At 48.8% G+C, this 24,694-nt stretch overlaps 1 protein-coding gene and 1 long non-coding RNA gene across 6 annotated transcripts; one reads left to right on the forward strand and one right to left on the reverse strand.

The window, feature by feature from the left end:
* Window positions 1–3,734: 3,734 nt before the first annotated feature.
* LOC146259358 (carnitine O-palmitoyltransferase 1, liver isoform-like) lies at window positions 3,735–22,118 on the forward strand. Of its 5 annotated transcripts, XR_014729568.1 has the most exons (20): window positions 3,735–3,891; window positions 7,355–7,497; window positions 8,015–8,154; window positions 8,300–8,474; window positions 8,638–8,739; window positions 8,884–9,021; window positions 9,537–9,614; window positions 10,232–10,339; window positions 11,690–11,777; window positions 15,844–16,039; window positions 16,703–16,891; window positions 17,557–17,662; window positions 17,785–17,901; window positions 18,268–18,432; window positions 18,687–18,815; window positions 19,025–19,180; window positions 19,887–20,000; window positions 20,096–20,188; window positions 20,370–20,697; window positions 21,245–22,118. XR_014729568.1 is itself a non-coding variant. In XM_084670666.1 (19 exons), the coding sequence occupies exons 2-19, from the start codon at window positions 7,357–7,359 to the stop codon at window positions 20,643–20,645; spliced, it is 2,511 nt and encodes an 836-aa protein (XP_084526792.1). In that variant the 5' UTR covers window positions 3,735–3,891; window positions 7,355–7,356; the 3' UTR covers window positions 20,646–22,118. The 5 variants fall into 5 exon arrangements, 4 of the variants coding, with proteins under 4 accessions (XP_084526792.1, XP_084526794.1, XP_084526793.1 ...); XM_084670666.1 differs by having other exon boundaries at window positions 20,370–22,118; XM_084670668.1 differs by having other exon boundaries at window positions 8,303–8,474; window positions 20,370–22,118.
* Window positions 22,103–23,156, reverse strand: LOC146259359 (uncharacterized). Its single transcript, XR_014729569.1, has 3 exons — window positions 23,096–23,156; window positions 22,893–23,005; window positions 22,103–22,636 (listed from the first exon to the last, which is right to left on the reverse strand). It is a non-coding gene; the product is annotated as an uncharacterized LOC146259359 (long non-coding RNA).
* Window positions 23,157–24,694: the final 1,538 nt, after the last annotated feature.

Below are 24,694 nucleotides of genomic sequence, written 5' to 3' on the forward strand. Positions count from 1 at the left end.
CTACACCCCTATCTGCCCCCACCGCTCTGCTGTAAGGGCAAGACACACCCCTATCTGCCCCCACCTCTTTGCTGTCAGGGCAAGACACACCCCTATCTGCCCCCACCGCTCTGCTGTAAGGGCAAGACACACCCCTATCTGCCCCCACCTCTTTGCTGTCAGGGCAAGACACACCCCTATCTGCCCCCACCGCTCTGCTGTAAGGGCAAGACACACCCCTATCTGCCCCCACCGCTCTGCTGTAAGGGCAAGACACACCCCTATCTGCCCCCACCTCTTTGCTGTCAGGGCAAGACACACCCCTATCTGCCCCCACCGCTCTGCTGTAAGGGCAAGACACACCCCTATCTGCCCCCACCGCTCTGCTGTAAGGGCAAGACACACCCCTATCTGCACCCACCGCTCTGCTGTAAGGGCAGGAGACCCGTCGTCTGTGGCTTCACTGTATTCACTTTATGATTGTTCACCTTCATTGTCATCATTATCATCAATGTCACCACCACCATCATCCTCAACACTACCACCATCATCTTCATCAACTTTACTCTAGCTAAGATTGTAAACTATTCTCCATTCCTAAGGGTCAGTAGAATAAGGTGTTAAAAAAAAAGAAGAAATGTCTGTATCATAATTTAAAAAGTGCACTATTATAACTATTGCCTGTGATTAAAAAATAACTATTATGGTTGAATTGATGGTCAAAATAAAGAGGCATCCACCTTATTGTTATGATTATAATAAACTCTGAAAATCTGTGCATCCAGGATTTTTTTCTTTTTTTTATCACTTTGAAGTTTTTTGCCCCAAAGTTTTCTCTAAATTATTCACCCCGAAATTCATTTTGTGGATTCAAAACCAACTATTTTGGTGGTGTTTAAAATGCCTTTTACAATTCAAAACATTGTCACTGATTCGCTTCTATACCCGGGGGATTATCGCCTAGGCCAGCGGTTCCCAACCTGGGGGTCCGCTAGGATAATCCAGGTGTGCCGACAAACCAATGAAAACTAAAGTAAGAAAAAGTAATACATATTTATATATACTGTAAATGATTATAAAAATGTGTACAAATTTACGAAAATTTAAAATGACATTTTGAAAGACCAACTGACATTTCCGCTTGAATTAGCATATGCACACTTGAATCCACTATATACGCATCACTTCCGCACATTGCATAATCCAGGTCAACAACTTCCAGTTAACCAAGTTCTCAAACACAAAATGCCGTTTGTTCAAGAAGTTTGGGTCGTCTTTCCAAAATGGCCATTCAACGATGTAAGCCTACATAGGATTAAATGTTACTGGCCTTCAAGCAAGAGGGAAAAGGGGTTCAATTTTTACTTTTAGAGCTACATCGACAATTACGAAGGTGAGGTGTATCTAATTCACTCAGTAAAAGTAGCTAGCTAGCTAGGCTAGCTATAGCTATCTAGGATTTCAATAGTAACGTTAGCTAGGCTAGCTAACAATTTCTTTGCTACATTATAATGTACTCAATTATCTGTCGGCTTGCTTACTAGTCAATAATGTTAACTCACATAAAAAATTGGTCTGTCATATTTGTTCCCTATGGATAATGTAGTGTAACATGTCTTTCTCTGTTTCTAACAAACATCTGTAAAGGGGAGAGATCTCCGTGAGGGCTTCCTGTTATCGGTCAATGAAAAAAAAGCGAGAAGCTGCGCAATCTGAGTGTAGGGTTAATAAGAGAGCAAAAGCAAGAGTTAAAGGTCCAATGACATGCTGTTTTTGGATGTTTTTATATAGGCCTTAGTGGTCCACTTATACTGTATCTGAAGTCTCCTTCCCGAAATTCAGCCTTGGTTCAGAATTACAGCCAGTACGAGCAGTCCCACAATGAGCTTTCTTCAGAAAAAGCTGTTTTGGTGTCTGTTGCATTAAATGCTAATGAGGAGGAGAGACACTATGCACTAATGTTTACAGTGGATGTATCGCAATGGCTCGTAGCCCCGTTGCTGTAAGATGCCTCGAATTTAGCCATTCTCATCTGATCACTCTGGTTTGCAGAGGTGCACACTCAGTCATTTAAATGAGGGGAAATGCGGATATTGCCCGCGCCATAACACCAACAGCAGAACGGTTATCCAAATAACAAAGAAGTGGTAAACACTCGCGTTACAGTGTGTGTATTCACTCACATACTTGATGCTATCTACCTTTATAGCAACAGTAACTGAGCTGTTAGCTGTAGAGCTAATGTTACAGCCACATTCTGAAGGTGACATGATGAAGGCTAGCAAGCTCGGTAACCATACACAGTAAAGCAACAAAATGATACAGCGTTAGTTGACTTACTTATCCGAGGTTTGTGGCCGGACCAAGGAGAGTTGGTACTGATCCAGAATTTAATTTCAGACGGTCGGCAAGGCAAGCTTTACTGGTCCAAGTTGAGGAAACAGTTGTGGCTGAAATGTTTAACGCAGACATACAAAACTTTGGGAAGTTGTGTCGGCGCATTTCCAGAGAAAAATAAGATTAAGACTGGTTCTTCAGAGGCTCGGATGAAGGAACAAAAATAATACTTTTGTTGCATCCAAACACAGCAACTATGCTTCATTCGTTTGCAAGCCATGAAGGTAACCTTCCTCCTTATGACGACATAAGGAGAGGATTTTCAAAACCGAGCATTTGAGCTGGCGCAGAAGAATACCCAGGGCTTGGTTTACACCTATCAAAATCTCTAGCCACTGGGGGACCAAAGGTAGCCTGGCTCTGCCCTCCTACGTACTTCCGCTCAGTTTTGATTTTGCTTCTGTACTCTGTCTGGGAATGAGGTACGTAAGTCAGATGTCTCAGGTTAACTGTCTACCTGTCCAATCAGCGAACAGAGTGAGTGGCTGAGAACGATGACGGTGATGTTGTGAGCTAGTTTGTGTTGTAGTTCCGTAATGGCGGCAGAGAAAGTTGTACGTTGTGGCAACACTGCCAAATACCAATAAGCTAAAGCCGGAGCAAGAACAAGTTTTGCTGAGTTTTGTTGGTGGCCATGATGTTGTGGCCCTCCTCCCCACGGGGTTCGGGAACAGTTTGATTTTCCAGCTACGGCAGCTAGCTCTGTTACAGTAGTGGTGAAGGAATTGGCTAAGGCGAATGCTAGCGATTGGTTATGGCAGATCAGAGTGGCTCTGGGAAGATCCAATAGTTTTAAACTTCAACAGAGTACCCCGCCTACAAGGGAGTCAACGCTTGTCAATGAAGCGAGCCCAGACGCTCTGTACAAACGAAATGTACTGAGTCTGGTTAGGACCAGGCTCGACCAAAGGCAGGCTAGGGGAACTCATATTAACGTTAAATAACCTTCTAAAGTGACATTTTCATGTCATGGGACCTTTAACATAACCTGTTCTAGTTATTAAAAGTCACGTTTCTAACTTTACCGTAAGTTCTAGATCTGGACGTGGTAGTTACGCAGGTTACCTCTCTGTACAATGTGTGCTTACTGTGGCGCTGATGGACACTTTTTCTTTGCTCAAGCCGTGAAAGCGAACCGTTTGGCTCCCGTGCTGTTGTTAAACATGTGTGATAAACGCAAATTAATTGATGTGCGGCCGCAAAAATATTAGATCTATGTCAGTGGGCAAAGTGGGAAAGGCTGGTCCAGGCTCGCGATCATGGCCCCTCCACTTCTAGGGGCGGTCCTGTAGCAGGGGATGGGTGGGCGAGCCAATCGGTTTGAGTTTATAGATACGGTCGCAGTCTGGAGGTTAAACATCAGTTTATCGTCAAACAAAACATTCCATGCAAACGAGAAGAGGCGTTGATCGGTCCCTGCAGCCAAAGACGGAAGAAGTCTCGTCGACGTCTGAAGTTAGCTTCAGTTGACTGCTGACAGTCTTAGAATATTCTGTTTCCTATTTTCCCACCCAGGTATGTTGACCAGACGGATTATTTGAACATTTAATTTTTTGCTTAGACACAGATGACCAATTAGAAAGTGGTCAGCTGGAAATGGTCTTGGGTGACATTACGCTCGAATTCATTCTTATCTGGTGTCGTTGACAGAATTGGCAGACACGGGACAAGTCAGGAAACATGGAACAACACCGGCCAGCTAAATGACCAAACTAGGCGCTACTGTAGCTACTACAGTACTAGCTAATATCAATTTAGGAGTTCGTATTCCACATGCTTAGTGCTTACTAGTCAATCGGCGTGTTAAAACTGTACAATTTAGTCTGGGTCTCGGACATTTTTGCCCACATGCAAGCCGACTAGCTAGATAGATAGCCAGTTAGCCTCGAAACTAGCTCGCTAGCTTGGGAACCTTGTTTTACTATGTTAAAATTAAAACTGACTAGACAAGCAAGCTCCCGTTGTAGTCTGGCAACGAAATAGTGTTAGCTAGTGCTAACGTTATCGACAAAATCGAACATAGTTCAGTTCACTAGTATAATCTCAATTCAGCCCGTTGAAAGATAACGGCACTTTACATCCAGTAGTATGCTACCGCTAACCGGCCTTATATTTAGAATACTAGTCGCGGAATATTTAAGTAGTTTGAACCGCTTGTCTAGCTGTTCACGACCCGAGCTCCTTATGGTATGTTACAGTCCAGTGCTGCTAGGATGCACGGCTCGGACGCTGCCTTAAGGTATACTCTAACATCAGCAAAAGCGTGTTGACGTTTAAGTAATGGTGTACTTTTCACTTTCACTCCCCCTGGTACGAATGTGTTCATACTTGCTATTGGCGAAGTAGGCTACATTGTTAGTCTTCATCACAAGTCAATAAGGGAGTTCATGTTAGCTTGAAAATAATACTTCTAGCTATTTGAAAGCTGTCTAGTCTACCACTTCGGAGTAGCTATATAGGTTATGTACGCTATGGATCAGTGCACAGGTCCACATCAGTAGATTCGCTTACTCATTACTTACAGCAGATCATGTACCGTTTGCAGATTGTATGTCATTGAATATTATGTAAATACCACTCCATGACCCTTTGGTCTTTCCCCCACAAGCCTTTATCTATCTAGCTAATGCACAGTGGACTGGACACATATATGACAGTATGTCAGTTATGTCACCGTCAGTAACCCCATCCCCCTGCAAAGAAATGTAAGAAATAAGTGTCGATCTCTGCCCATCGGGAAGCGTTGTGTGAGCTATTTGTTCAAGTCAAACATTGACAGTGCCACCTGGTAACTAAGAGATTTTTAATCGTTGGTAATGTTTCCTTCTACCTGAATGTACCTCTGATGCTATGACAGATGGCAATAATACATACACAAATAAACAGCTTGCTTGCTGTTGCTACGGTGAGGCAAAGGCCTAAACCATAATGACAATGATTACCGATTCTATTTTTGTATTATTTTTAGCTCTACCTTAAGATAGAGGACGATAACACTAGATTGCTCAGTGTTAACGTTACTATGTGTGTGTGCGTGCATGCGTGCATTTGGTTGATTTGAAAGGGACAGTTCATCCCAATAAACGAAGTCATGTTGTGTTCTTCCTCATACATGTAGGGCTGATAATCCATCTAGAATAGAATGTTTTGGGGCCGTGCCTAGCCCACTACAGTCCAGTACAGTGCCTAGCCCACTACAGTCCAGTACCGTGCCTAGCCCACTACAGTCCAGTACAGTGCCTAGCCCACTACAGTCCAGTACAGTGCCTAGCCCACTACAGTCCAGTACAGTGCCTAGCCCACTACAGTCCAGTACAGTGCCTAGCCCACTACCACAGCGTGTGACTTGGCTGACCAGACTAGGAGTTCAAACATGATTGCTGTTAGTCTGCCCTATAGTCAGTCTGCCATAGGGGGCCCTATAGTCAGTCTGCCATAGGGGGCCCTATAGTCAGTCTGCCATAGGGGGCCCTATAGTCAGGGGATGTCCACCTTTCACCCAGTTTAGTCCCATACCACCCTCTCCCTCCCTCCTCTCTCTGCCTCTAACCCTCTCTCCCCCAAACCCTCTCCCTCCCTTCTCTGCCTCAAACCCCTCTTCATCTATTCTCCCTGCTGCTCCTCTCTCTCCTTCCCCCCTCTCCCTGCTCTCCCCTGCCCACCTCCCATTCCTCTCTCCTCCCTCCTCTTGGCCTGGTAGTTTTCCACCCGTCTGTGCAGGAAGGTGTGAGGAGGAGATGAGGAGAGCAGACTGAGAGCTCAGCTGGTGTTCAGGCAGATCTTGTCAGCAGTGGTTTGTGGGTCCGGTGTTCTGCAATCTTTTCAGACATCGTAGGATTGACGTGAATCTCTCAAGTTTCAGTGCATCCAGAATCATTGTTATGCCTCTTGCAGGACACAAATAGCCACGGTGTGGAAGATTGTATCCTGGACAAGGCCTTGTTTAACACCTGTCCAGCAGGAATCAGGCCCAGATCTGAGCAGGACAAGTGATGACACAAGCACTCTTGCCAGCGTGTGTGTGTGTGTGTGTGTGTGTGTGTGTGTGTGTGTGTGATATGCTGCGCTGCCAGTGCTCATATGAACAGAAGGTGTGTGTGTGTGTGTTGACAGTCAGGACAGGCTGTAGTGGCCATCGCTGATCTCCACTGCTGTTAGTCCTTGGCAGGGCCAGCCGTTCATCTGCCACTCGCTCTCTCTCCTCAGTCTCTCTCTCCTCAGTCTCTCTCTGTTTCCTCAGTCTCTCTTTGTTGTCTTTCTGTCTTTCTCTATCCTATCTTTTGCTTTTTCTCTTTCAACTACTGAAACTGAACAAAATTCAAGTTGTTGATCCCCAAGGAAATTCTGGAGTTTGCTCTCCTCTCTCTCCCCATATCTCTCTCTCTCTCCATCTCTCTCTCCATCTTGCTTTCTCTCTCTCCATCTCGCTCTCTCCCAAGCTCCGAGGTCAGGGGATGGTGTGTGTGTGTGTGTGTGTCCCCATGGCATGTGTAATGAGCAGATGTGTCTATAGACACTGGCTTCCCCTCCAGGCGTTATGGGTAGCCTAGTTATGGGGACAAAATCTATCCTGTGTTAACAGACCCAGCCTGTCCTCGACAGCTGCTGCTCCGGCCCTCAACCTTGATTGGACCACAGATTTGTTTTGGACGATTTTAAACCAATCCTTTCGCTCCATCAAGCAGACAGTGTCTTGCTACTGGAGGAATCATCAATCAGTCATTGCGGTTCAGCCCACTTTTACGCCCCATGACGGAAGCATGGTGTGTGTGAAGTGTTAACTGGATGTTACTGAGCAGCTAGCGTCGCTGAGATGTGGGGACTGGGCCTGGTAAGGGTTAGGGTTATAGACCAACTTTTGTTTGTGTATGTGTGTGAATGACTCTTGACCACCAAACCTGTTATCTTTTAGCCTGTTCCCATGTCCTCCATCTCCTTAACTCAATATTGATCTGTGTGTGTGTGTGTGTGTGTGCAGCCATGGCAGAGGCTCACCAGGCTGTGGCGTTCCAGTTCACGGTGACCCCCGAGGGCATCGACCTGCAGCTGTCCCACCAGGCCCTCACCCAGATCTACCTGTCAGGCCTGCGCTCCTGGAAGAAGAGGCTCATACGCATCAAGGTACACGCTTACCTCCCACTCCTACCTAGCACACTGACCTCACACACGTACCTCACACACGTACCTCACACACGTACCTCACACACACACACACTGACCTCACACACGTACCTCACACACACACACACTGACCTCACACACTGACCTCACACACTGACCTCACACACGTACCTCACACACACACTCCTACCTCACACACACACTCCTACCTCACACACACACTGACCTCACACCTACCTCACACACACACTCCTACCTCACACACACACACTCCTACCTCACACATACACTCCTACCTCACACACTGACCTCACACCTACCTCACACACACACACTCCTACCTCACACACTGACCTCACACTAACCTCCCTGTTCTAGTTCCTCCGGTGCTAGCCTCCTCTGTCAGCTGCAGCTGATAGGACAGATAAGAGGAGCTCCCTAGCAACGCTGCACTTCACCACACCAACACACTCCGTGGTGATGATAGGGCTGACCCTCTGTCTTGTTCCCCTGACAGAACAGCGTGATCACAGGGGTGTACCCCGCCAGCCCCTCCTCCTGGCTGTTCGTGGTCATTGCCATCCTGGCCACCATGTACACACGCTCCGACCCCTCTATGGGCCTCATCGCCAAGATACAGGAGCACCTGCCTGCCAGGTAAACACACACACACCTCATATACACACACACTTTAGAAACTAGCAATAGTTGGGTTTCCTTGAGTGTGTGTCGTAACAGTCTAGTCTAGAAAGTTCTGTAGAACCTGTTTGAATCTTCTCTGTCTTCTCCCCTCCCTCCCCAGCAGCCAGTCTCTGAGCAGTCAGAGTCAGGTGGTGCTCTCTGCTGTGGTGTTCAGCACCCTGCTGTGGCTGGCTCTCATCTTTACCATGAGGCTCTGCCTGAAGCAGCTGCTCTCCTACCACCGCTGGATGTTCGAGCAGCACGGCAACATGTCCATCACCACCAAAGTCTGGCTGGTCAGTGTACACACACACACACACACACACTCATACAGACTTATACTACTGATTCTCTCATCCATTTCTTCAGAAGCATATTGTTGTGCAGAACTGCTACAAACACACTCACGAACATACACCCCTAACCTGTGTGTTTGTGTGTGTGTGTGTGTGTGCGCAGGCTCTAGTGCGCATGTTCTCAGGAAGACAGCCCCTGCTGTACAGCTACCAGGGCTCCCTGCCCAACCTGCCCCTGCCTACCGTCAAGGACACCATGAAGAGGGTGAGACCCCTGGTCACCACACTCACACACTCACACACACACACACACACACACACACTCACACACACACACACACCCTGGCCACCTCACACACACACCCTCACTCACCCTAACCCTCATCATCATACTCCTCCCTCCCTCCAGTATCTGGAGTCGGCTCGTCCTCTGATGAACGACCAGCAGTTTGACAGTATAGTGTCTCTGGCGGCCCAGTTTGAGAGCAGTCTGGCCAACCGGCTGCAGTGGTACCTCAAACTGAAGACCTTGTGGGCATCCAACTACGTAAGCACCCGGAGGGGAGAGGGGTGGTGGAGGGGAGAGGGGTGGTGGAGGGGAGAGGGGTGGTGGGGGGGAGAGGGGTGGTGGAGGGGAGAGGGGTGGTGGGGGAGGGGAGGGGAGGGGGAGGGGTGGTGGGGGAGGGGGAGGGGTGGTGGAGGAGGGGAGGGGGGTGGTAGAGGAGGGGAGGGGGTGGTGGGGGAGGGGAGGGGGTGGAGTGGAGAGGGGTGGTGGAGGAGGTGGTGGAGGAGGGGTGGAAGGAAAGGAAATGCCAACCCTTCACACACCCCCCCCCCCTCCCCCCAACCACACACACACCTGCCTCTGCCCTCTGAAGCCAATTTAAAATCCCATCAATGATGCAAGTCTTTGTTGCTTGATGGTGTTGTGTTGAATGATTCATCACAGCTAACTGTCTCAGAGGAGTGGTGAATCTACGCAGTCCGTTATAGTCTTGATTGGATGGTGTTCTTGGTTACAGAGATTTTCCCCCTAATGTGACAGTGTGTGTGTGTCCTCAGGTGAGCGACTGGTGGGAGGAGTACATCTACCTGAGGGGGCGGAGTCCCATCATGGTCAACAGCAACTACTACGGCATGGTACGTTCCTGTGTTCCCCCCGTGCTCCTAGGGCATGGTACGTTCCTGTGTTCCCCCCCGTGCTCCTAGGGCATGGTACGTTCCTGTGTTCCCCCCCGTGCTCCTACAGCATGGTACGTTCCTGTGTTCCCCCCCGTGCTCCTACAGCATGGTACGTCTTCCCTTTGGCACTTATTTGGTTTTCCACAATGTATGCTTCCTGTTTTAGCTGCTCGCCATGTTTGGGGCTATCTCGTTGTTATGATCAGTGACCTATGCACTTTTGTAAAGCTCTCTCTTGGAAGTCGCTTTGGATAAAAGCGTCCGCTTAATGCATAAATGTAAATGTATATTCCTGTGTTCCCCCGCGCTCCTACGACATGGTACGCTCCTCTCTCTCCTCTGCCTTCCTCCTCCCCCTCCTCCATACACCCTGGTTGACCTGGTTGGGCTCATTCAACATGATTGTATTGGTTTGACATTGGGGACATTTCAGCTACAGAAAGAATGCCATTCAAATCCATAAATGATACATCCTTCCTCCATCTGCCTCTCCCTTTCTCTTTCCTCCCTTTCTCCCTCCTTCCTTTCTACCTCCTTCCCTTTCTCCCTCCCTCCTTCCTCCTCCCCCCTCTCAGGACTTCCTGTTTGTTACCCCCACCCCCATCCAGGCAGCCCGCGCAGGTAACACCCTCCATGCCATCCTGTTGTACCACAGGAAGCTACACCGAGAGGAGATTAAGCCTGTAAGTTCACCTGCCCGGAACCTCCCCTCGACCCAGCACACACCTCCTCCCCTCCACCCAGCACACCCCCCCCTCCCCTCCACCCAGCACACCCCCCCTCCCCTCCACCCAGCACACACCCCCTCCACCCAGCACACCCCCCCTCCCCTCCACCCAGCACACACCCCCTCCACCCAGCACACCCCCCCTCCCCTCCACCCAGCACACCCCCCCTCCCCTCCACCCAGCACACACCCCCTCCACCCAGCACACACCCCCTCCCCTCCACCCAACACACACCCCCTCCCCTCCACCCAGCACATACCCACACATGCAGACAGGCCTGATAGACAGAACAGCATGAGAGAGATTAAAGGAGCAATTTGAACATGGCTCTGGTGGTTTAGTCAAAGAAAGAAAAACAAAAGAACCTCATCTCTGCTACAATTGATACAATATGCTGTGTGTGTGTGTGTCACCTGGTGTTCTAAGGTTACGTGTTGTGTGTGTGTGTGTGTGTGTGTGTGTGTTATTGTGAGTGTGTGAGGTGAACATCCCATCACTGTTCTGTCCCCTTTGGGTTGTTTTGTGGTTATTTCCCATTACCTGTCCATGCTCTCATCTCACCGCATCTCCCTTCCTTCCCATCCTCCCTCTCTCCTCTCATCCTCACTCCCACCTCTTTCTTCCCTCTCTCTACCTCCTCCCTCTCTCTTCCTCCCTCTCTCTTCCTCCCTCTCTCTACCTCCTCCCTCTCTCTTCCTCCTCCCTCTCTCTACCTCCTCCCTCTCTCTACCTCCTCCCTCTCTCTACCTCCTCCCTCTCTCTACCTCCTCCCTCTCTCTACCTCCCTCTCTCTTCCTCCTCCCTCTCTCTTCCTCCTCCCCTCTCTCTACCTCCTCCCTCTCTCTACCTCCCTCTCTCTACCTCCTCCCTCTCTCTTCCTCCTCCCCTCTCTCTACCTCCCTCTCTCTACCTCCTCCCTCTCTCTTCCTCCTCCCTCTCTCTTCCTCCTCCCTTCTCTCTACCTCCCTCTCTCTACCTCCTCCCTCTCTCTACCTCCTCCCTCTCTCTTCCTCCTCCCCTCTCTCTACCTCCCTCTCTCTACCTCCCTCTCTCTACCTCCTCCCTCTCTCTTCCTCCTCCCCTCTCTCTACCTCCCTCTCTCTACCTCCCTCTCTCTACCTCCCTCTCTCTACCTCCCTCTCTCTACCTCCCTCTCTCTTCCTCCTCCCTCTCTCTTCCTCCTCCCTCTCTCTTCCTCCTCCCCTCTCTCTACCTCCCTCTCTCTACCTCCCTCTCTCTACCTCCTCCCTCTCTCTACCTCCTCCCCTCTCTCTACCTCCTCTCTCCTCCTCCTCTCTCCTCCAGAGTTGTATTCCAGGCACGTTCATTCCTCTCTGTGCTGCTCAGTGTGAGAGGATGTTCAACACCACACGCACTCCTGGAGAGGAGACTGGTAATCACACACACACACACACACACACACACACAGCTTGTAGGAGGAGGGAGGGGGCTGCTCTCTGGTCTGGGCTGTATGTGATCTCCTGTCCTGTGTCACAGGTGTTTTGTAATTCACATTTTTCCTCCTGATATGTCGGCCGTGAGAACAGCTCCGTCGTCTCTTCATGTCAGGTGTCAGGGAGTCAGGTGGCTGAGCGGTTAGGGAATCGGGCAATTAATGAGAAGGTTGCAGGTTCGATTCCCGGCCGTGCCAAAAATGACGTTGTGTCCTTGGGCAAGGCACTTCACCCTACTTGCCTCGGGGGGAATGTCCCTGTACTTACTGTAAGTCGCTCTGGATAAGAGCGTCTGCTAAATGAAAAAAATAAAAATAATAATCATGTCGTCCAGCTTGTCTGTCCAGCTTGGTTGTGGCTGTACTCTGGAAGAATGCTGCTGCTAACTCTGCTGCTGCTAACTCTGCTGCTGCTAACTCTGCTGCTGCTAACTCTGCTGCTGCTAACTCTGCTGCTGCTAACTCTGCTGCTGCTAACTCTGCTGCTGCTAACTCTGCTGCTGCTAACTCTGCTGCTGCTAACTCTGCTGCTGCTAACTCTGCTGCTGCTAACTCTGCTGCTGCTAACTCTGCTGCTGCTAACCCTGCTGCTGCTAACTCTGCTGCTGCTAACTCTGCTGCTGCTAACTCTGCTGCTGCTAACTCTGCTGCTGCTAACCCTGCTGCTGCTAACTCTGCTGCTGCTAACTCTGCTGCTGCTAACTCTGCTGCTGCTAACCCTGCTGCTGCTAACTCTGCTGCTGCTAACTCTGCTGCTGCTAACTCTGCTGCTGCTAACTCTGCTGCTGCTAACTCTGCTGCTGCTAACTCTGCTGCTGCTAACTCTGCTGCTGCTAACCCTGCTGCTGCTAACCCTGCTGCTGCTAACTCTGCTGCTGCTAACTCTGCTGCTGCTAACTCTGCTGCTGCTAACTCTGCTGCTGCTAACTCTGCTGCTGCTAACCCTGCTGCTGCTAACTCTGCTGCTGCTAACTCTGCTGCTGCTAACTCTGCTGCTGCTAACTCTGCTGCTGCTAACTCTGCTGCTGCTAACTCTGCTGCTGCTAACTCTGCTGCTGCTAACTCTGCTGCTGCTAACTCTGCTGCTGCTAACTCTGCTGCTGCTAACTCTGCTGCTGCTAACTCTGCTGCTGCTAACTCTGCTGCTGCTAACTCTGCTGCTGCTAACTCTGCTGCTGCTAACTCTGCTGCTGCTAACTCTGCTGCTGCTAACTCTGCTGCTGCTAACTCTGCTGCTGCTAACTCTGCTGCTGCTAACTCTGCTGCTGCTAACTCTGCTGCTGCTAACTCTGCTGCTGCTAACTCTGCTGCTGCTAACTCTGCTGCTGCTAACTCTGCTGCTGCTAACTCTGCTGGATCTAACTCTGCTGGATCTAACTCTGCTGCTGCTAACTCTGCTGGATCTAACTCTGTTGGATCTAACTCTGCTGGATCTAACTCTGCTGGATCTAACTCTGCTGGATCTAACTCTGTTGGATCTAACTCTGCTGGATCTAACTCTGCTGGATCTAACTCTGTTGGATCTAACTCTGCTGGATCTAACTCTGCTGGATCTAACTCTGCTGGATCTAACTCTGCTGGATCTAACTCTGTTGGATCTAACTCTGCTGGATCTAACTCTGCTGGATCTAACCCTGTTGGATCTAACTCTGCTGCTGCTAACTCTGCTGGATCTAACTCTGCTGGATCTAACTCTGCTGGATCTAACTCTGCTGGATCTAACTCTGCTGGATCTAACTCTGTTGGATCTAACTCTGCTGGATCTAACCCTGTTGGATCTAACTCTGCTGCTGCTAACTCTGCTGGATCTAACTCTGCTGGATCTAACTCTGTTGGATCTAACTCTGCTGGATCTAACTCTGCTGCTGCTAACTCTGCTGCTGCTAACTCTGCTGCTGCTAACTCTGCTGCTGCTAACTCTGCTGCTGCTAACTCTGCTGCTGCTAACTCTGCTGCTGCTAACTCTGCTGCTGCTAACTCTGCTGCTGCTAACTCTGCTGCTGCTAACTCTGCTGCTGCTAACTCTGCTGCTGCTAACTCTGCTGCTGCTAACTCTGCTGCTGCTAACTCTGCTGCTGCTAACTCTGCTGGATCTAACTCTGCTGGATCTAACTCTGCTGCTGCTAACTCTGCTGGATCTAACTCTGTTGGATCTAACTCTGCTGGATCTAACTCTGCTGGATCTAACTCTGCTGGATCTAACTCTGTTGGATCTAACTCTGCTGGATCTAACTCTGCTGGATCTAACTCTGTTGGATCTAACTCTGCTGGATCTAACTCTGCTGGATCTAACTCTGCTGGATCTAACTCTGCTGGATCTAACTCTGTTGGATCTAACTCTGCTGGATCTAACTCTGCTGGATCTAACCCTGTTGGATCTAACTCTGCTGCTGCTAACTCTGCTGGATCTAACTCTGCTGGATCTAACTCTGCTGGATCTAACTCTGCTGGATCTAACTCTGCTGGATCTAACTCTGTTGGATCTAACTCTGCTGGATCTAACCCTGTTGGATCTAACTCTGCTGCTGCTAACTCTGCTGGATCTAACTCTGCTGGATCTAACTCTGTTGGATCTAACTCTGCTGGATCTAACTCTGTTGGATCTAACTCTGCTGGATCTAACTCTGTTGGATCTAACTCTGTTGGATCTAACTCTGCTGGATCTAACTCTGCTGGATCTAACTCTGTTGGATCTAACTCTGTTGGATCTAACTCTGCTGGATCTAACTCTGCTGGATCTAACTCTGCTGGATCTAACTCTGCTGGATCTAACTCTGTTGGATCTAACCCTGTTGGATCTAACTCTGTTGGATCTAACCCTGTTGGATCTAACCCTGTTGGATCTAACTCTGTTGGATCTAACCCTGTTGGATCTAACTCTGCTGGATCTAACTCTGTTGGATCTAACTCTGCTGGATCTAACTCTGCTGGATCTAACTCTGCTGGATCTAACTCTGCTGGATCTAACTCTGTTGGATCTAACCCTGTTGGATCTAACTCTGTTGGATCTAACCCTGTTGGATCTAACCCTGTTGGATCTAACTCTGTTGGATCTAACCCTGTTGGATCTAACTCTGCTGGATCTAACTCTGTTGGATCTAACCCTGTTGGATCTAACTCTGTTGGATCTAACTCTGCTGGATCTAACTCTGTTGGATCTAACCCTGTTGGATCTAACTCTGTTGGATCTAACTCTGTTGGATCTAACTCTGTTGGATCTAACTCTGTTGGATCTAACCCTGTTGGATCTAACTCTGCTGGATCTAACTCTGCTGGATCTAACTCTGCTGGATCTAACTCTGTTGGATCTAACTCTGCTGGATCTAACTCTGTTGGAATTAACTCTGCTGGATCTAACTCTGCTGGATCTAACTCTGTTGGATCTAACTCTGTTGGATCTAACTCTGCTGGATCTAACTCTGTTCTTCTTCACTTTCCTCTTCCCTTCCCTTTAACCTCCCCCGGTCCCTGTTTCCTGTCGTCATGTTGCTCTCTCTCTCTCTCTCTCCATCCCTCCTTTTTTCCCTTTGTTGTTCCTCCTCCTCCTCCTCACCCTCCGGTCTTGTTCTGCGCTGGTTCCTGGTCTTGGGGTTAGTGGTTGTTGAGGTCTGCTGTGCCCTGCTGCTCCTATCAGTTTGAGCGGATGTTCTCCTCTTGTCGGCTCCCAGGAATCGTCACAGGTAGTCTGACCACCAGGCCCCGCCCCCAGGCCCCGCCCCCAGGCCCAGTCTGACTGTGTTGTTTTCCACCTTTCCCTGTGTGTTGTCATGGTGACCTGATCCTGCCCCTACCCTGATGACTGTCCTGTCATCTAAATCCATTCCCTCCCTCCCTGTCTCCCTCCCTCCCTGTCTCTCTCCCTCCCTGTCTCCCTGTCTCCCTGTCTCCCTGTCTCTCTCCCTCCCTCCCTGTCTCTCTCCCTCCCTCCCTGTCTCTCTCCCTCCCTCCCTGTCTCTCTCCCTCCCTGTCTCTCTCCATCTCTCACCCCTCCTCCCCCTTCCCCCAGACACGGTGCAGCACTGGCAGGACAGTGACTATGTGGTGGTCTACCACCGGGGGCGCTACTTCCGCTTGTGGATGTACAGCGCCGGGCGGCTGCTCTCACCACGGGAGGTGGAGTCACAGGTGCAGCGTATCCTTGACGACCCCTCGGCCCCCTCGCCCGGCGAGGACAAGCTGGGAGCTCTGACCGCCGGGGACAGGTGAGCCTGGACACGACCCTGGGGACCCTGCTATCCTCCCATCTATACACCTGATCCTCCTAAACACCTTATGTCAGTGCATCCATTCATGTGTCAATGCTGTATGCTGGCTAGGGCAGCACCTTGCTGTATGCTGGCTAGGGCAGCACCTTGCTGTATGCTGGCTAGGGCAGCACCTTGCTGTATGCTGGCTAGGGCAGCACCTTGCTGTATGCTGGCTAGGGCAGCACCTTGCTGTATGCTGGCTAGGGCAGCACCTTGCTGTATGCTGGCTAGGGCAGCACCTTGCTGTATGCTGGCTAGGGCAGCACCTTGCTGTATGCTGGCTAGGGCAGCACCTTGCTGTATGCTGGCTAGGGCAGCACCTTGCTGTATGCTGGCTAGGGCAGCACCTTGCTGTATGCTGGCTAGGGCAGCACCTTGCTGTATGCTGGCTAGGGCAGCACCTTGCTGTATGCTGGCTAGGGCAGCACCTTGCTGTATGCTGGCTAGGGCAGCACCTTGCTGTATGCTGGCTAGGGCAGCACCTTGCTGTATGCTGGCTAGGGCAGCACCTCTGTATTCTGCGTGCCTTCCATCCTCAGTACCTAGTTCTAACCCAGCCCTAATCGTAACCCAGCCCTATTCTAACCTCAACCGTTCCTGTGGTGCTCACCTTTCCAGAATCCCCTGGGCCAAAGCCAGGAAGCAGTTCTTCAGCTCAGGGGTGAACAAGCGCTCACTGGACTGCATCGAGAAGGCGGCGTTCTTTGTCACGCTGGACGACGAGGAGCAAGGCATGATGGGAGAAGACCCGGGTGCCAGTCTGGACCGCTACGCCAAGTCTCTCCTCCATGGGAAGTGTTACGACAGGTGAGCTGGTGTCTCCGTCTGGAGGGGGATTCCAACAACTGCCAGAACTTGTGGAACTGCTTATATGTGTCGCCCCAGGCTAACTAGCCACTAGCGTTATAAAAAATGACTACATTTATCTGTAAAGGTGGGTTTTTAGAGCCTGACCGATATCAGGCATTTTCAGTATCGGCATTTATAATGTCCGATAAATAAATATGTAAAAAAGCACAAAAAAATGTTTGAAAAACAGACGAAACACCCTTTAACCATGTAATGTCTTGGCATTTTCATAGTTTGTCCGCCAGAGGGCAGTCTACAACGTCCCTTTTGGCAACACTCGTGTTTAGAATGCCACAAACCCTACAACCAGTGTTAGGGAAATCTGTTTACTGTATATTTGTTTTGTATTTTAGTTTTTTTAAATATATATCAGATTTTGTAAATCACCAAATATTCGTATCAATATCGGTCGGGCTCTAGTGGGTTTACCTGTGGTGGTTTAAGCTAGTTAGCAGATGCCTTTTCCACCCAACAGTCGATACCATCAGACGGCTTTCAGAAAGTTACATTTGTAGTTGTCAATACTGATCATTTTGAAGTTGTTAATGCTGATGAGGTTGTTGATGCTAATGAGATTGTTGTTGCTGTGGTTACTGATCTGTGGTTGCCATGGTTCCTGCCAGGTGGTTTGACAAGTCGTTCTCCGTGGTGATCTACAAGAACGGGAAGAACGGCCTGAACGCGGAGCACTCCTGGGCCGACGCCCCCGTGGTCGCACACCTGTGGGAGGTAAGACCCCCTGCTGGGATTGGCTCAAACATGCCAGATCACCACCATACAGGCCCGCTATTGGTCCTTTTAAGGTGTAATCATGGCCCTCAGTGAACCTGACTGTGTGTGTGTGTGTCCAGTATGCGCTGGCCACAGACAGCTTCCAGCTGGGCTACAACGAGGAGGGCCACTGCAAAGGAGAAGTGGACCAGTCTTTACCCCCTCCCCAGAGACTCACCTGGGACATCTCCACACAGGTCAGCTGCCTGTCCAGCTGTCTGCCTGTCCAGCTGTCTGCCTGTCCAGCTGTCTGCCTGTCCAGCTGTCTGCCTGTCTAGCTGTCTGCCTGTCTAGCTGTCTGCCTGTCCAGCTGTCTGCCTGTCCAGCTGTCTGCCTGTCCAGCTGTCTGCCTGTCCAGCTGTCTGCCTGTCCAGCTGTCTGCCTGTCTAGCTGTCTGCCTGTCTAGCTGTCTGCCTGTCTAGCTGTCTGCCTGTCTAGCTGTCTGCCTGTCCAGCTGTCTGCCTGTCCAGCTGTCTGCCTGTCCAGCTGTCTTCCTGTCCAGCTGTCTCTACCTCTTCTTGGATGCTGTACTGAGTGTGTGTGTGTGTGTGTGTGTGTCCCAGTGCCAGGAGCAGGTGAGCAGGTCTCTGGAGGTGGCGCAGGCCCTGGCTGATGACGTGGACTTCCATGTGTTCTCCTACCAGGAGTTTGGGAAGGGCAGGATGAAGAAGTGTCGGATCAGCCCCGACGCCTTCATCCAACTGGCTCTGCAGCTGGCCTACTACAGGGTGCCTTCTCTCTCTCTCTCTCACTCACTCACACTCACACAATATCCCGTTTCAGTGTTGTGGTATGACATTCTGCACTGATCTATAACCATATATATATATATATATATATATCCATTCCATAACAATACTAGTCTTGGAACTAAAATAACCTCATATCATCATGTAAATACTTCCCTCCCCCACCTCTTCCCTCTGTCTCCCTCCCTCCCTCCCCCACCTCTTCCCACCCTCCCTCCTTCCTTCCCTCCCAGGATCGGGGCATGTTCTGTCTGACCTACGAAGCCTCCATGACCCGTCTCTTCAGGGAGGGCCGCACAGAGACTGTGCGCTCATGCTCCAGCGAGGGCTGTGCCTTCGTCAAGGCGCTGGAGGGAGGAGAGGTACAGTTAAACAAACAACCCTACTATTCATAGGTTGGTGTTAAGCATCACTTTCATTTAGACACAAAATCCTCCCTTTATATGAGACACAATCCACCCTCCTTGAAAACTGGAAGTCACATCAGAACTTCTTGCCCTCTTCCTTTACTCTCCTATCTCCTTCCTCTCTCTCCTCTTCTTACTCTGTCCTTCTCATCCTCGTCCACCAGGGGGTGGAGGTGTGCAGGAGGCTGCTCCGTGCCGCAGCAGAGAAGCACCAGAACCTGTACCGCCTGGCTATGACTGGCGCTGGCATCGACCGCCACCTCTTCTGCCTCTATGTGGTCTCAAAGTACCTGGGGGTGGACTCTCCCTTCCTCAACCAGGTTCGGCCCCAACCTCACCCTTCCTAACATGTCCTCTTCTCTCCTCTCTCCTAACCTCTCCTCTGTCCTCTCCTCTGTCCTCTCCTCTGTCCTCTCCTCTGTCCTCTCTCTCTCTCTCTCTCTCTCTCTCTCTCTCTCTCTCTCTCTCTCTCTCTCTCTCTCTCTCTCTCTCTCTCTCTCTCTCTCTCTCTCTCTCTCTCTCTCTCTCTCTCTCTCTCTCTCTCTCTCTCTCTCTCTCTCTCTCTCTCTCTCTCTCTCTCTCTCTCTCTCTCTCTCTCTCTCTCTCTCTCTCTCTCTCTCTCTCTCTCTCTCTCTCTCTCTCTCTCTCTCTCTCTCTCTCTCTCTCTCTCTCTCTCTCTCTCTCTCTCTCTCTCTCTCTCTTTTCTGCCCTCACCTCTCTCTCTCTCTCTCTCTCTCTCTCTCTCTCTCTCTCTCTCTCTCTCTTTTCTGCCCTCACCTCTCTCTCTCTCTCTCTCTCTCTCTCTCTCTTTTCTGCCCTCACCTCTCTCTCTCTCTCTCTCTCTCTCTCTCTCTCTCTCTTTTCTGCCCTCACCTCTCTCTCTCTCTCTCTCTCTCTCTCTCTCTCTCTCTCTCTCTCTCTCTCTCTCTCTCTCTCTCTCTCTCTCTCTCTCTTTCTGCCCTCACCTCTCTCTCTCTCTCTCTCTTCTGCCCTCACCTCTCTCTCTCTTGTGTCTGTGTGTTTCAGGTGCTGTCAGAGCCGTGGCGTCTGTCCACCAGCCAGACTCCAGTCCAGCAGGTGGAGCTGTTCGACATGGTCAACCATCCAGAGTACATCTCCTGTGGAGGCGGCTTTGGCCCGGTCAGTACCAGCCTGCCCTCTGACCCCTGTGTGTGTAGTCATGACAACCTTGAAGCCCCACCTGTGTAGTCATGACAACGTGCTTCTCTCCCCAGGTGGCAGATGATGGCTACGGCGTGTCTTACATAATTGTGGGAGAGGGCATGATCAACTTCCACATCTCCTGCAAGCACTCCTGCCCTCAAACTGTGAGTAGACCCCCACACACACACACACACACACTCAGACTGTGAGTAGAACCCCACACACACACTCAGACTGTGCATACCTAAGAATACTCTTGAAGAGGTCTGTTATGAACTTAACTAGACAGTTTTTAGTTCAGTGTTTAGTTCCAGGCTGTTCAGTGTGTGTGTTCCTTTCCATCAGGACTCTCATAAGTTTGGAGCTCAGATCCAACGAGCCCTAATGGACCTGCTGCAGCTGCTGTCCCCAGACCAAAGAGAACCTTCTAGAACTGGGAGGAGCCAGCAGGAGGCCAGGGAGGGGCGGAGCCAGCAGGAGGCCAGGGAGGGGCGGAGCCAGCAGGAGGCCAGGGAGGGGCGGAGCCAGCAGGAGGCCAGGGAGGGGAGGAGCCAGCAGGAGGCCAGGGAGGGGCGGAGCCAGCAGGAGGCCTGCCTGGGCCAGGCCAAGAAGGAGCTGTAAAGGAGAACCAGGAAGAAGAGGGACGAGGAGAGGGAACCAGGAAGTCAGTGAGGTGTGGGTGTGTGTGTGTGTGTGTGTGTGTGTGTGTCAGGTGGAGGAGGATCTGGATGGCATAATGAGGGTTTAAAGGTCATTTAGTTTGAAAGTGTAGATGTTTGTTCCTGTTGAAGCAGACTGTAGCAGCAGACTGTAGCAGCAGACTGTAGCAGCAGACTGTAGCAGCAGACTGTAGCAGCAGACTGTAGCAGCAGACTGTAGCAGCAGACTGTGTCCTCTGTCCAACAGACAACACATTTGATGCAAAAACCGTCAATATTGGATTCAACGTTTACTGGATGGATTTAATATAAGATATTTAAAGAAGGATATTGTTGTATGTATAGATATTCAGTTACATCTCTAAATGTGCCATGTACGACTCTGTACTATCGCCTATACTTTCAAACTTGGACTTGATTTCAGTGACCAGTTTCTCATCATACCAACCGAGTCTTTGGGAGGGATTGATAATCTGCCTGTAAACTATATTTACCATTCCTATTTTCATAATGCTGACTTGATGCCCTGGACCCCAGCTTGTAAAAAATATTTTGTGAAAGTTATCTGAGCAGGAATCAGGTGACCCTCTCCGGAACGCTCCATACAACAGTGATTAGAAACGATAGTTACCAAGGCGACGCATGTTCCGCTGTGATCAACAAGCAAGTCAATCTCCTTACTCCTTATTCCATGACTCCATCTGGTCAGTAACTATAAAACACGTACTTCTCAACCTTGAAACTCCCAAGGGCTTTCATATTGATGTTGACCTCTTAATCACATGATTGTACTGTGGTATTTATTTGTTGTGGAGAATGTTAGCTTCATGCTGGCAGGGGGCAGAGTGCACTGCTAACAGAGCCCCATAAAGGTCCTGCTTATTCAAATATAAACTTGTGTTATGAATACATAGATAAACAAATCAGTGAATTATAAATGTCATTTTAATGAATCTTTTATATAACTCTTCATATTTAGTTTTTGAACTTCTTGAGTCCTGTGGTGAGGACTTGCTAAACCTCTTCACTACAAACTGCACATACTGTCAGGTCATGACTGAGTGCTTTGTGTCCCAGTTACGTTACTTCGGTGTTATGGAAACGATGCAAGCTGATATTTAAACATTTTGAACAGGATGGTTAAGGGAATGCTGTGTGTTGAGTCTGGAGAGGCTGTATACAGTGGATGACCTTAGATTTCTTAAGTAGCAATTTTCTACAGAACAAATTATTATATTATGTAAAACGACATGTTAATTAAATATTTCCTATAATAACCTAATGGATGAATGGCCAATCACTATGGCGACTGTTTTCACCCCATCTGACCCCAACATCTAGTTTGTTCTTCAGACCAGCACGTTTTCATCATCTGCATTTGTGTGAAACAACACAGAAACTTAAATATTTTTGTTTCAATAAAAAGTTTAAACTATCCGGAGTCATAGTTTCCTTTGGCAATTGGCTTATGTTCCAGAAATCGTCTGTCAACCAACATTGAAAAACTTCTGAAAACAAGAGTTCAAATTGTAATGAACACAAGAAATGGCATAACCACAAATCCAAAGCTACAGTTTAGCTCGCCTGCTTCAAGATGCTTGAGCTTCCATGGCCGAGCTCAAAAATATATTTTATAAAAGGTTTGAAAGGTTGAAGAATTATTTCTGAAAAAAGTTGGGGGGAAAAGAATGTTTTAGATGTTACACCACCACCTGATTTAATAGCAAATAATACGGCATGAAGTGATAAGGAATGAATCTAATAGTTAAACGTCATCAACATCAGTACTGTCAGAGATACAAGAGACAGTTAACAACAGTTAGAAGCTGTGACTTGTTAATGACACGTGTCTCCTCTTCCTCCCTCCTCCTCCTTCTTGTGGAAAACCTTCCCATCCTTCTGCTTCTTCCATCTCAGCGTGCTGTGCTCTGGGATCCTCCCAGCTGCCTTCATCTGGGGGCACAGTCACACTGTCATGGTTACACCACATTATGGGGTGTATTGTAGAACAGTGAACTAGTCTTGGATCAGTATGTGTGTTTCACCAACCTGTCACTGTCTGCTATATCTGTAAAGGGTATTCTTACTGTAATAACAATCCTTACATGGTTCTAGGGTGTAACTGCTGGTTGTCTGTAATGACTGAGACTTTGACTACACATCATGTACAGTCAGAGGACTGCCTTCCCTCACACAGAGAGACACTCACTTGCTGCAAGATGGAGTCCAACATGGCAGGATCTTCTAAGTCCAAAGGTGAATTAGGAACCAGTTCCACTCTCCCCACCAGCTTCAGCTTAGTAGGTTTCATATAAATGTTCCCTGGGGGTAAATGAGCAAGTAGCCATTATGACACAGTTGGACATTATTGGTAGATTATGTAATATTAGATATATTATAAGTCTCACTCACCATTGTGGCAAAGGAAATACATTTTTGCAGAACACGTCTGTGAGTACACCAGCCCTGAATCACTGATAGACCACACTATGTTGACACAGTCCCAGCCAGAGCGATCATATGGTTGGCCACTCCCCCAGTAGCTGAAGGAGGATGTCGATTGGTCCGACCACTTCCAGCTGCTGCCATTACTGTCTCTTCAATCCTAGCCGAAGCCATGATCCAGGATGTATCTGGTCTTTCATCTGGTGTATCAGGCCCTGCATGTCCTCCATGCTGTCTACGGTCGCCAGGTCAACAAAGTGCTCTCTACAGTAGCTCTGGGCAGCAGTCCAATTCAGATAAATATTGACCAGATGATACTGATGGAGTGCACAGGCAGAGAGCACCCAGAACTCTGCAAACACATAATCATCTCATAACTGAGTTTGTCCTGAGCTGGAGAGGCTGGAAGGTTGTAGGAAGTGTGTTGACTAGACTGATGACTTGAAAGACTCTTACCAAGGAGCAGGGCAACAGATGAGACTGCACTGCAAGGCTCTGATCTACACACAGACATATTTACAATGGGTGTAACGATACACTCAGATCACGATACAATACGTATCACGATACTGGGTGTACGATACAATATGTATCACAATTCTGGGTGTACGATACAATACGTATCATGATACTGGGTGTACGATACAATACATATCACAATATTTTAAACAACATTTTAAATGAAACTGAAATTCAATTAACAGATTAATTTCGAAAACATTAAACATTTTCAATAATTGTCTTTGTTGTACGTACAATTTAGTTTACTCAGTTCAAGCTATTTCTGTGAATGCACACATGACACAGGTGCAGAGTAGGTTGCACACTGGTAGCTCAACCAATAGGATCAAACGGACGTCATATTGTAAAAATATTGCCATAACTCTACGATACATATTCTAAAAATGTTGTATAAAGATATATTGTTCCACAATATCTTGTTACACCCCTAATATTTATACACACACACACAATTAGTTAAATACTGTATACCCAGACACATATGAACACAATTCTAACTTAATAATTGCTGAAGATTTATACATAATAACTGAACTGATACAAATATATTATGAATGGATTTATTGTGTTTGACTAAGTTCATTCAATACCGATATTAAGTCTAACAAAGCTTGTGGGAAGACAATCTATCTAAGACCTATACTATGAAGAAGGAGCAGATATGTGAGGAATTTACAGGTCACAATAAGTGTCCTTAAATGCTCCTTACCTGAGGAGGGAAGTGAGCTTGGTGATGTTCACAGCAGACTGGGATGGATGACGTTGGTCATCAACCTCCTGATATCTCCAGAGAACCATGCAAATTATGTTTAGTGTAAACATTTGACTCTGTAATCATTACTAAATTCCTAATCAACAAGTTACACATTTACTCCCAGGTGCTGAGAAATGGACATTATGTTCTCAGTCAGAAGAGTATATGTTATTGTCTCCCTCCTGTCCCTCCATGTCTCCCCCCTCCTCTCTCCCCCCTCCTCTCCCTCCATGTCTCTCTCCCTCCTCTCTCCCTCCATGTCTCCCTCCCTCCTCTCTCCCTCCATGTCT

The sequence above is a fragment of the Hypomesus nipponensis genome, chromosome 13 (assembly GCF_054491055.1).
Source record: "Hypomesus nipponensis isolate SF chromosome 13, ASM5449105v1, whole genome shotgun sequence".
NCBI classification, from domain to species: Eukaryota; Metazoa; Chordata; class Actinopteri; order Osmeriformes; family Osmeridae; genus Hypomesus; species Hypomesus nipponensis.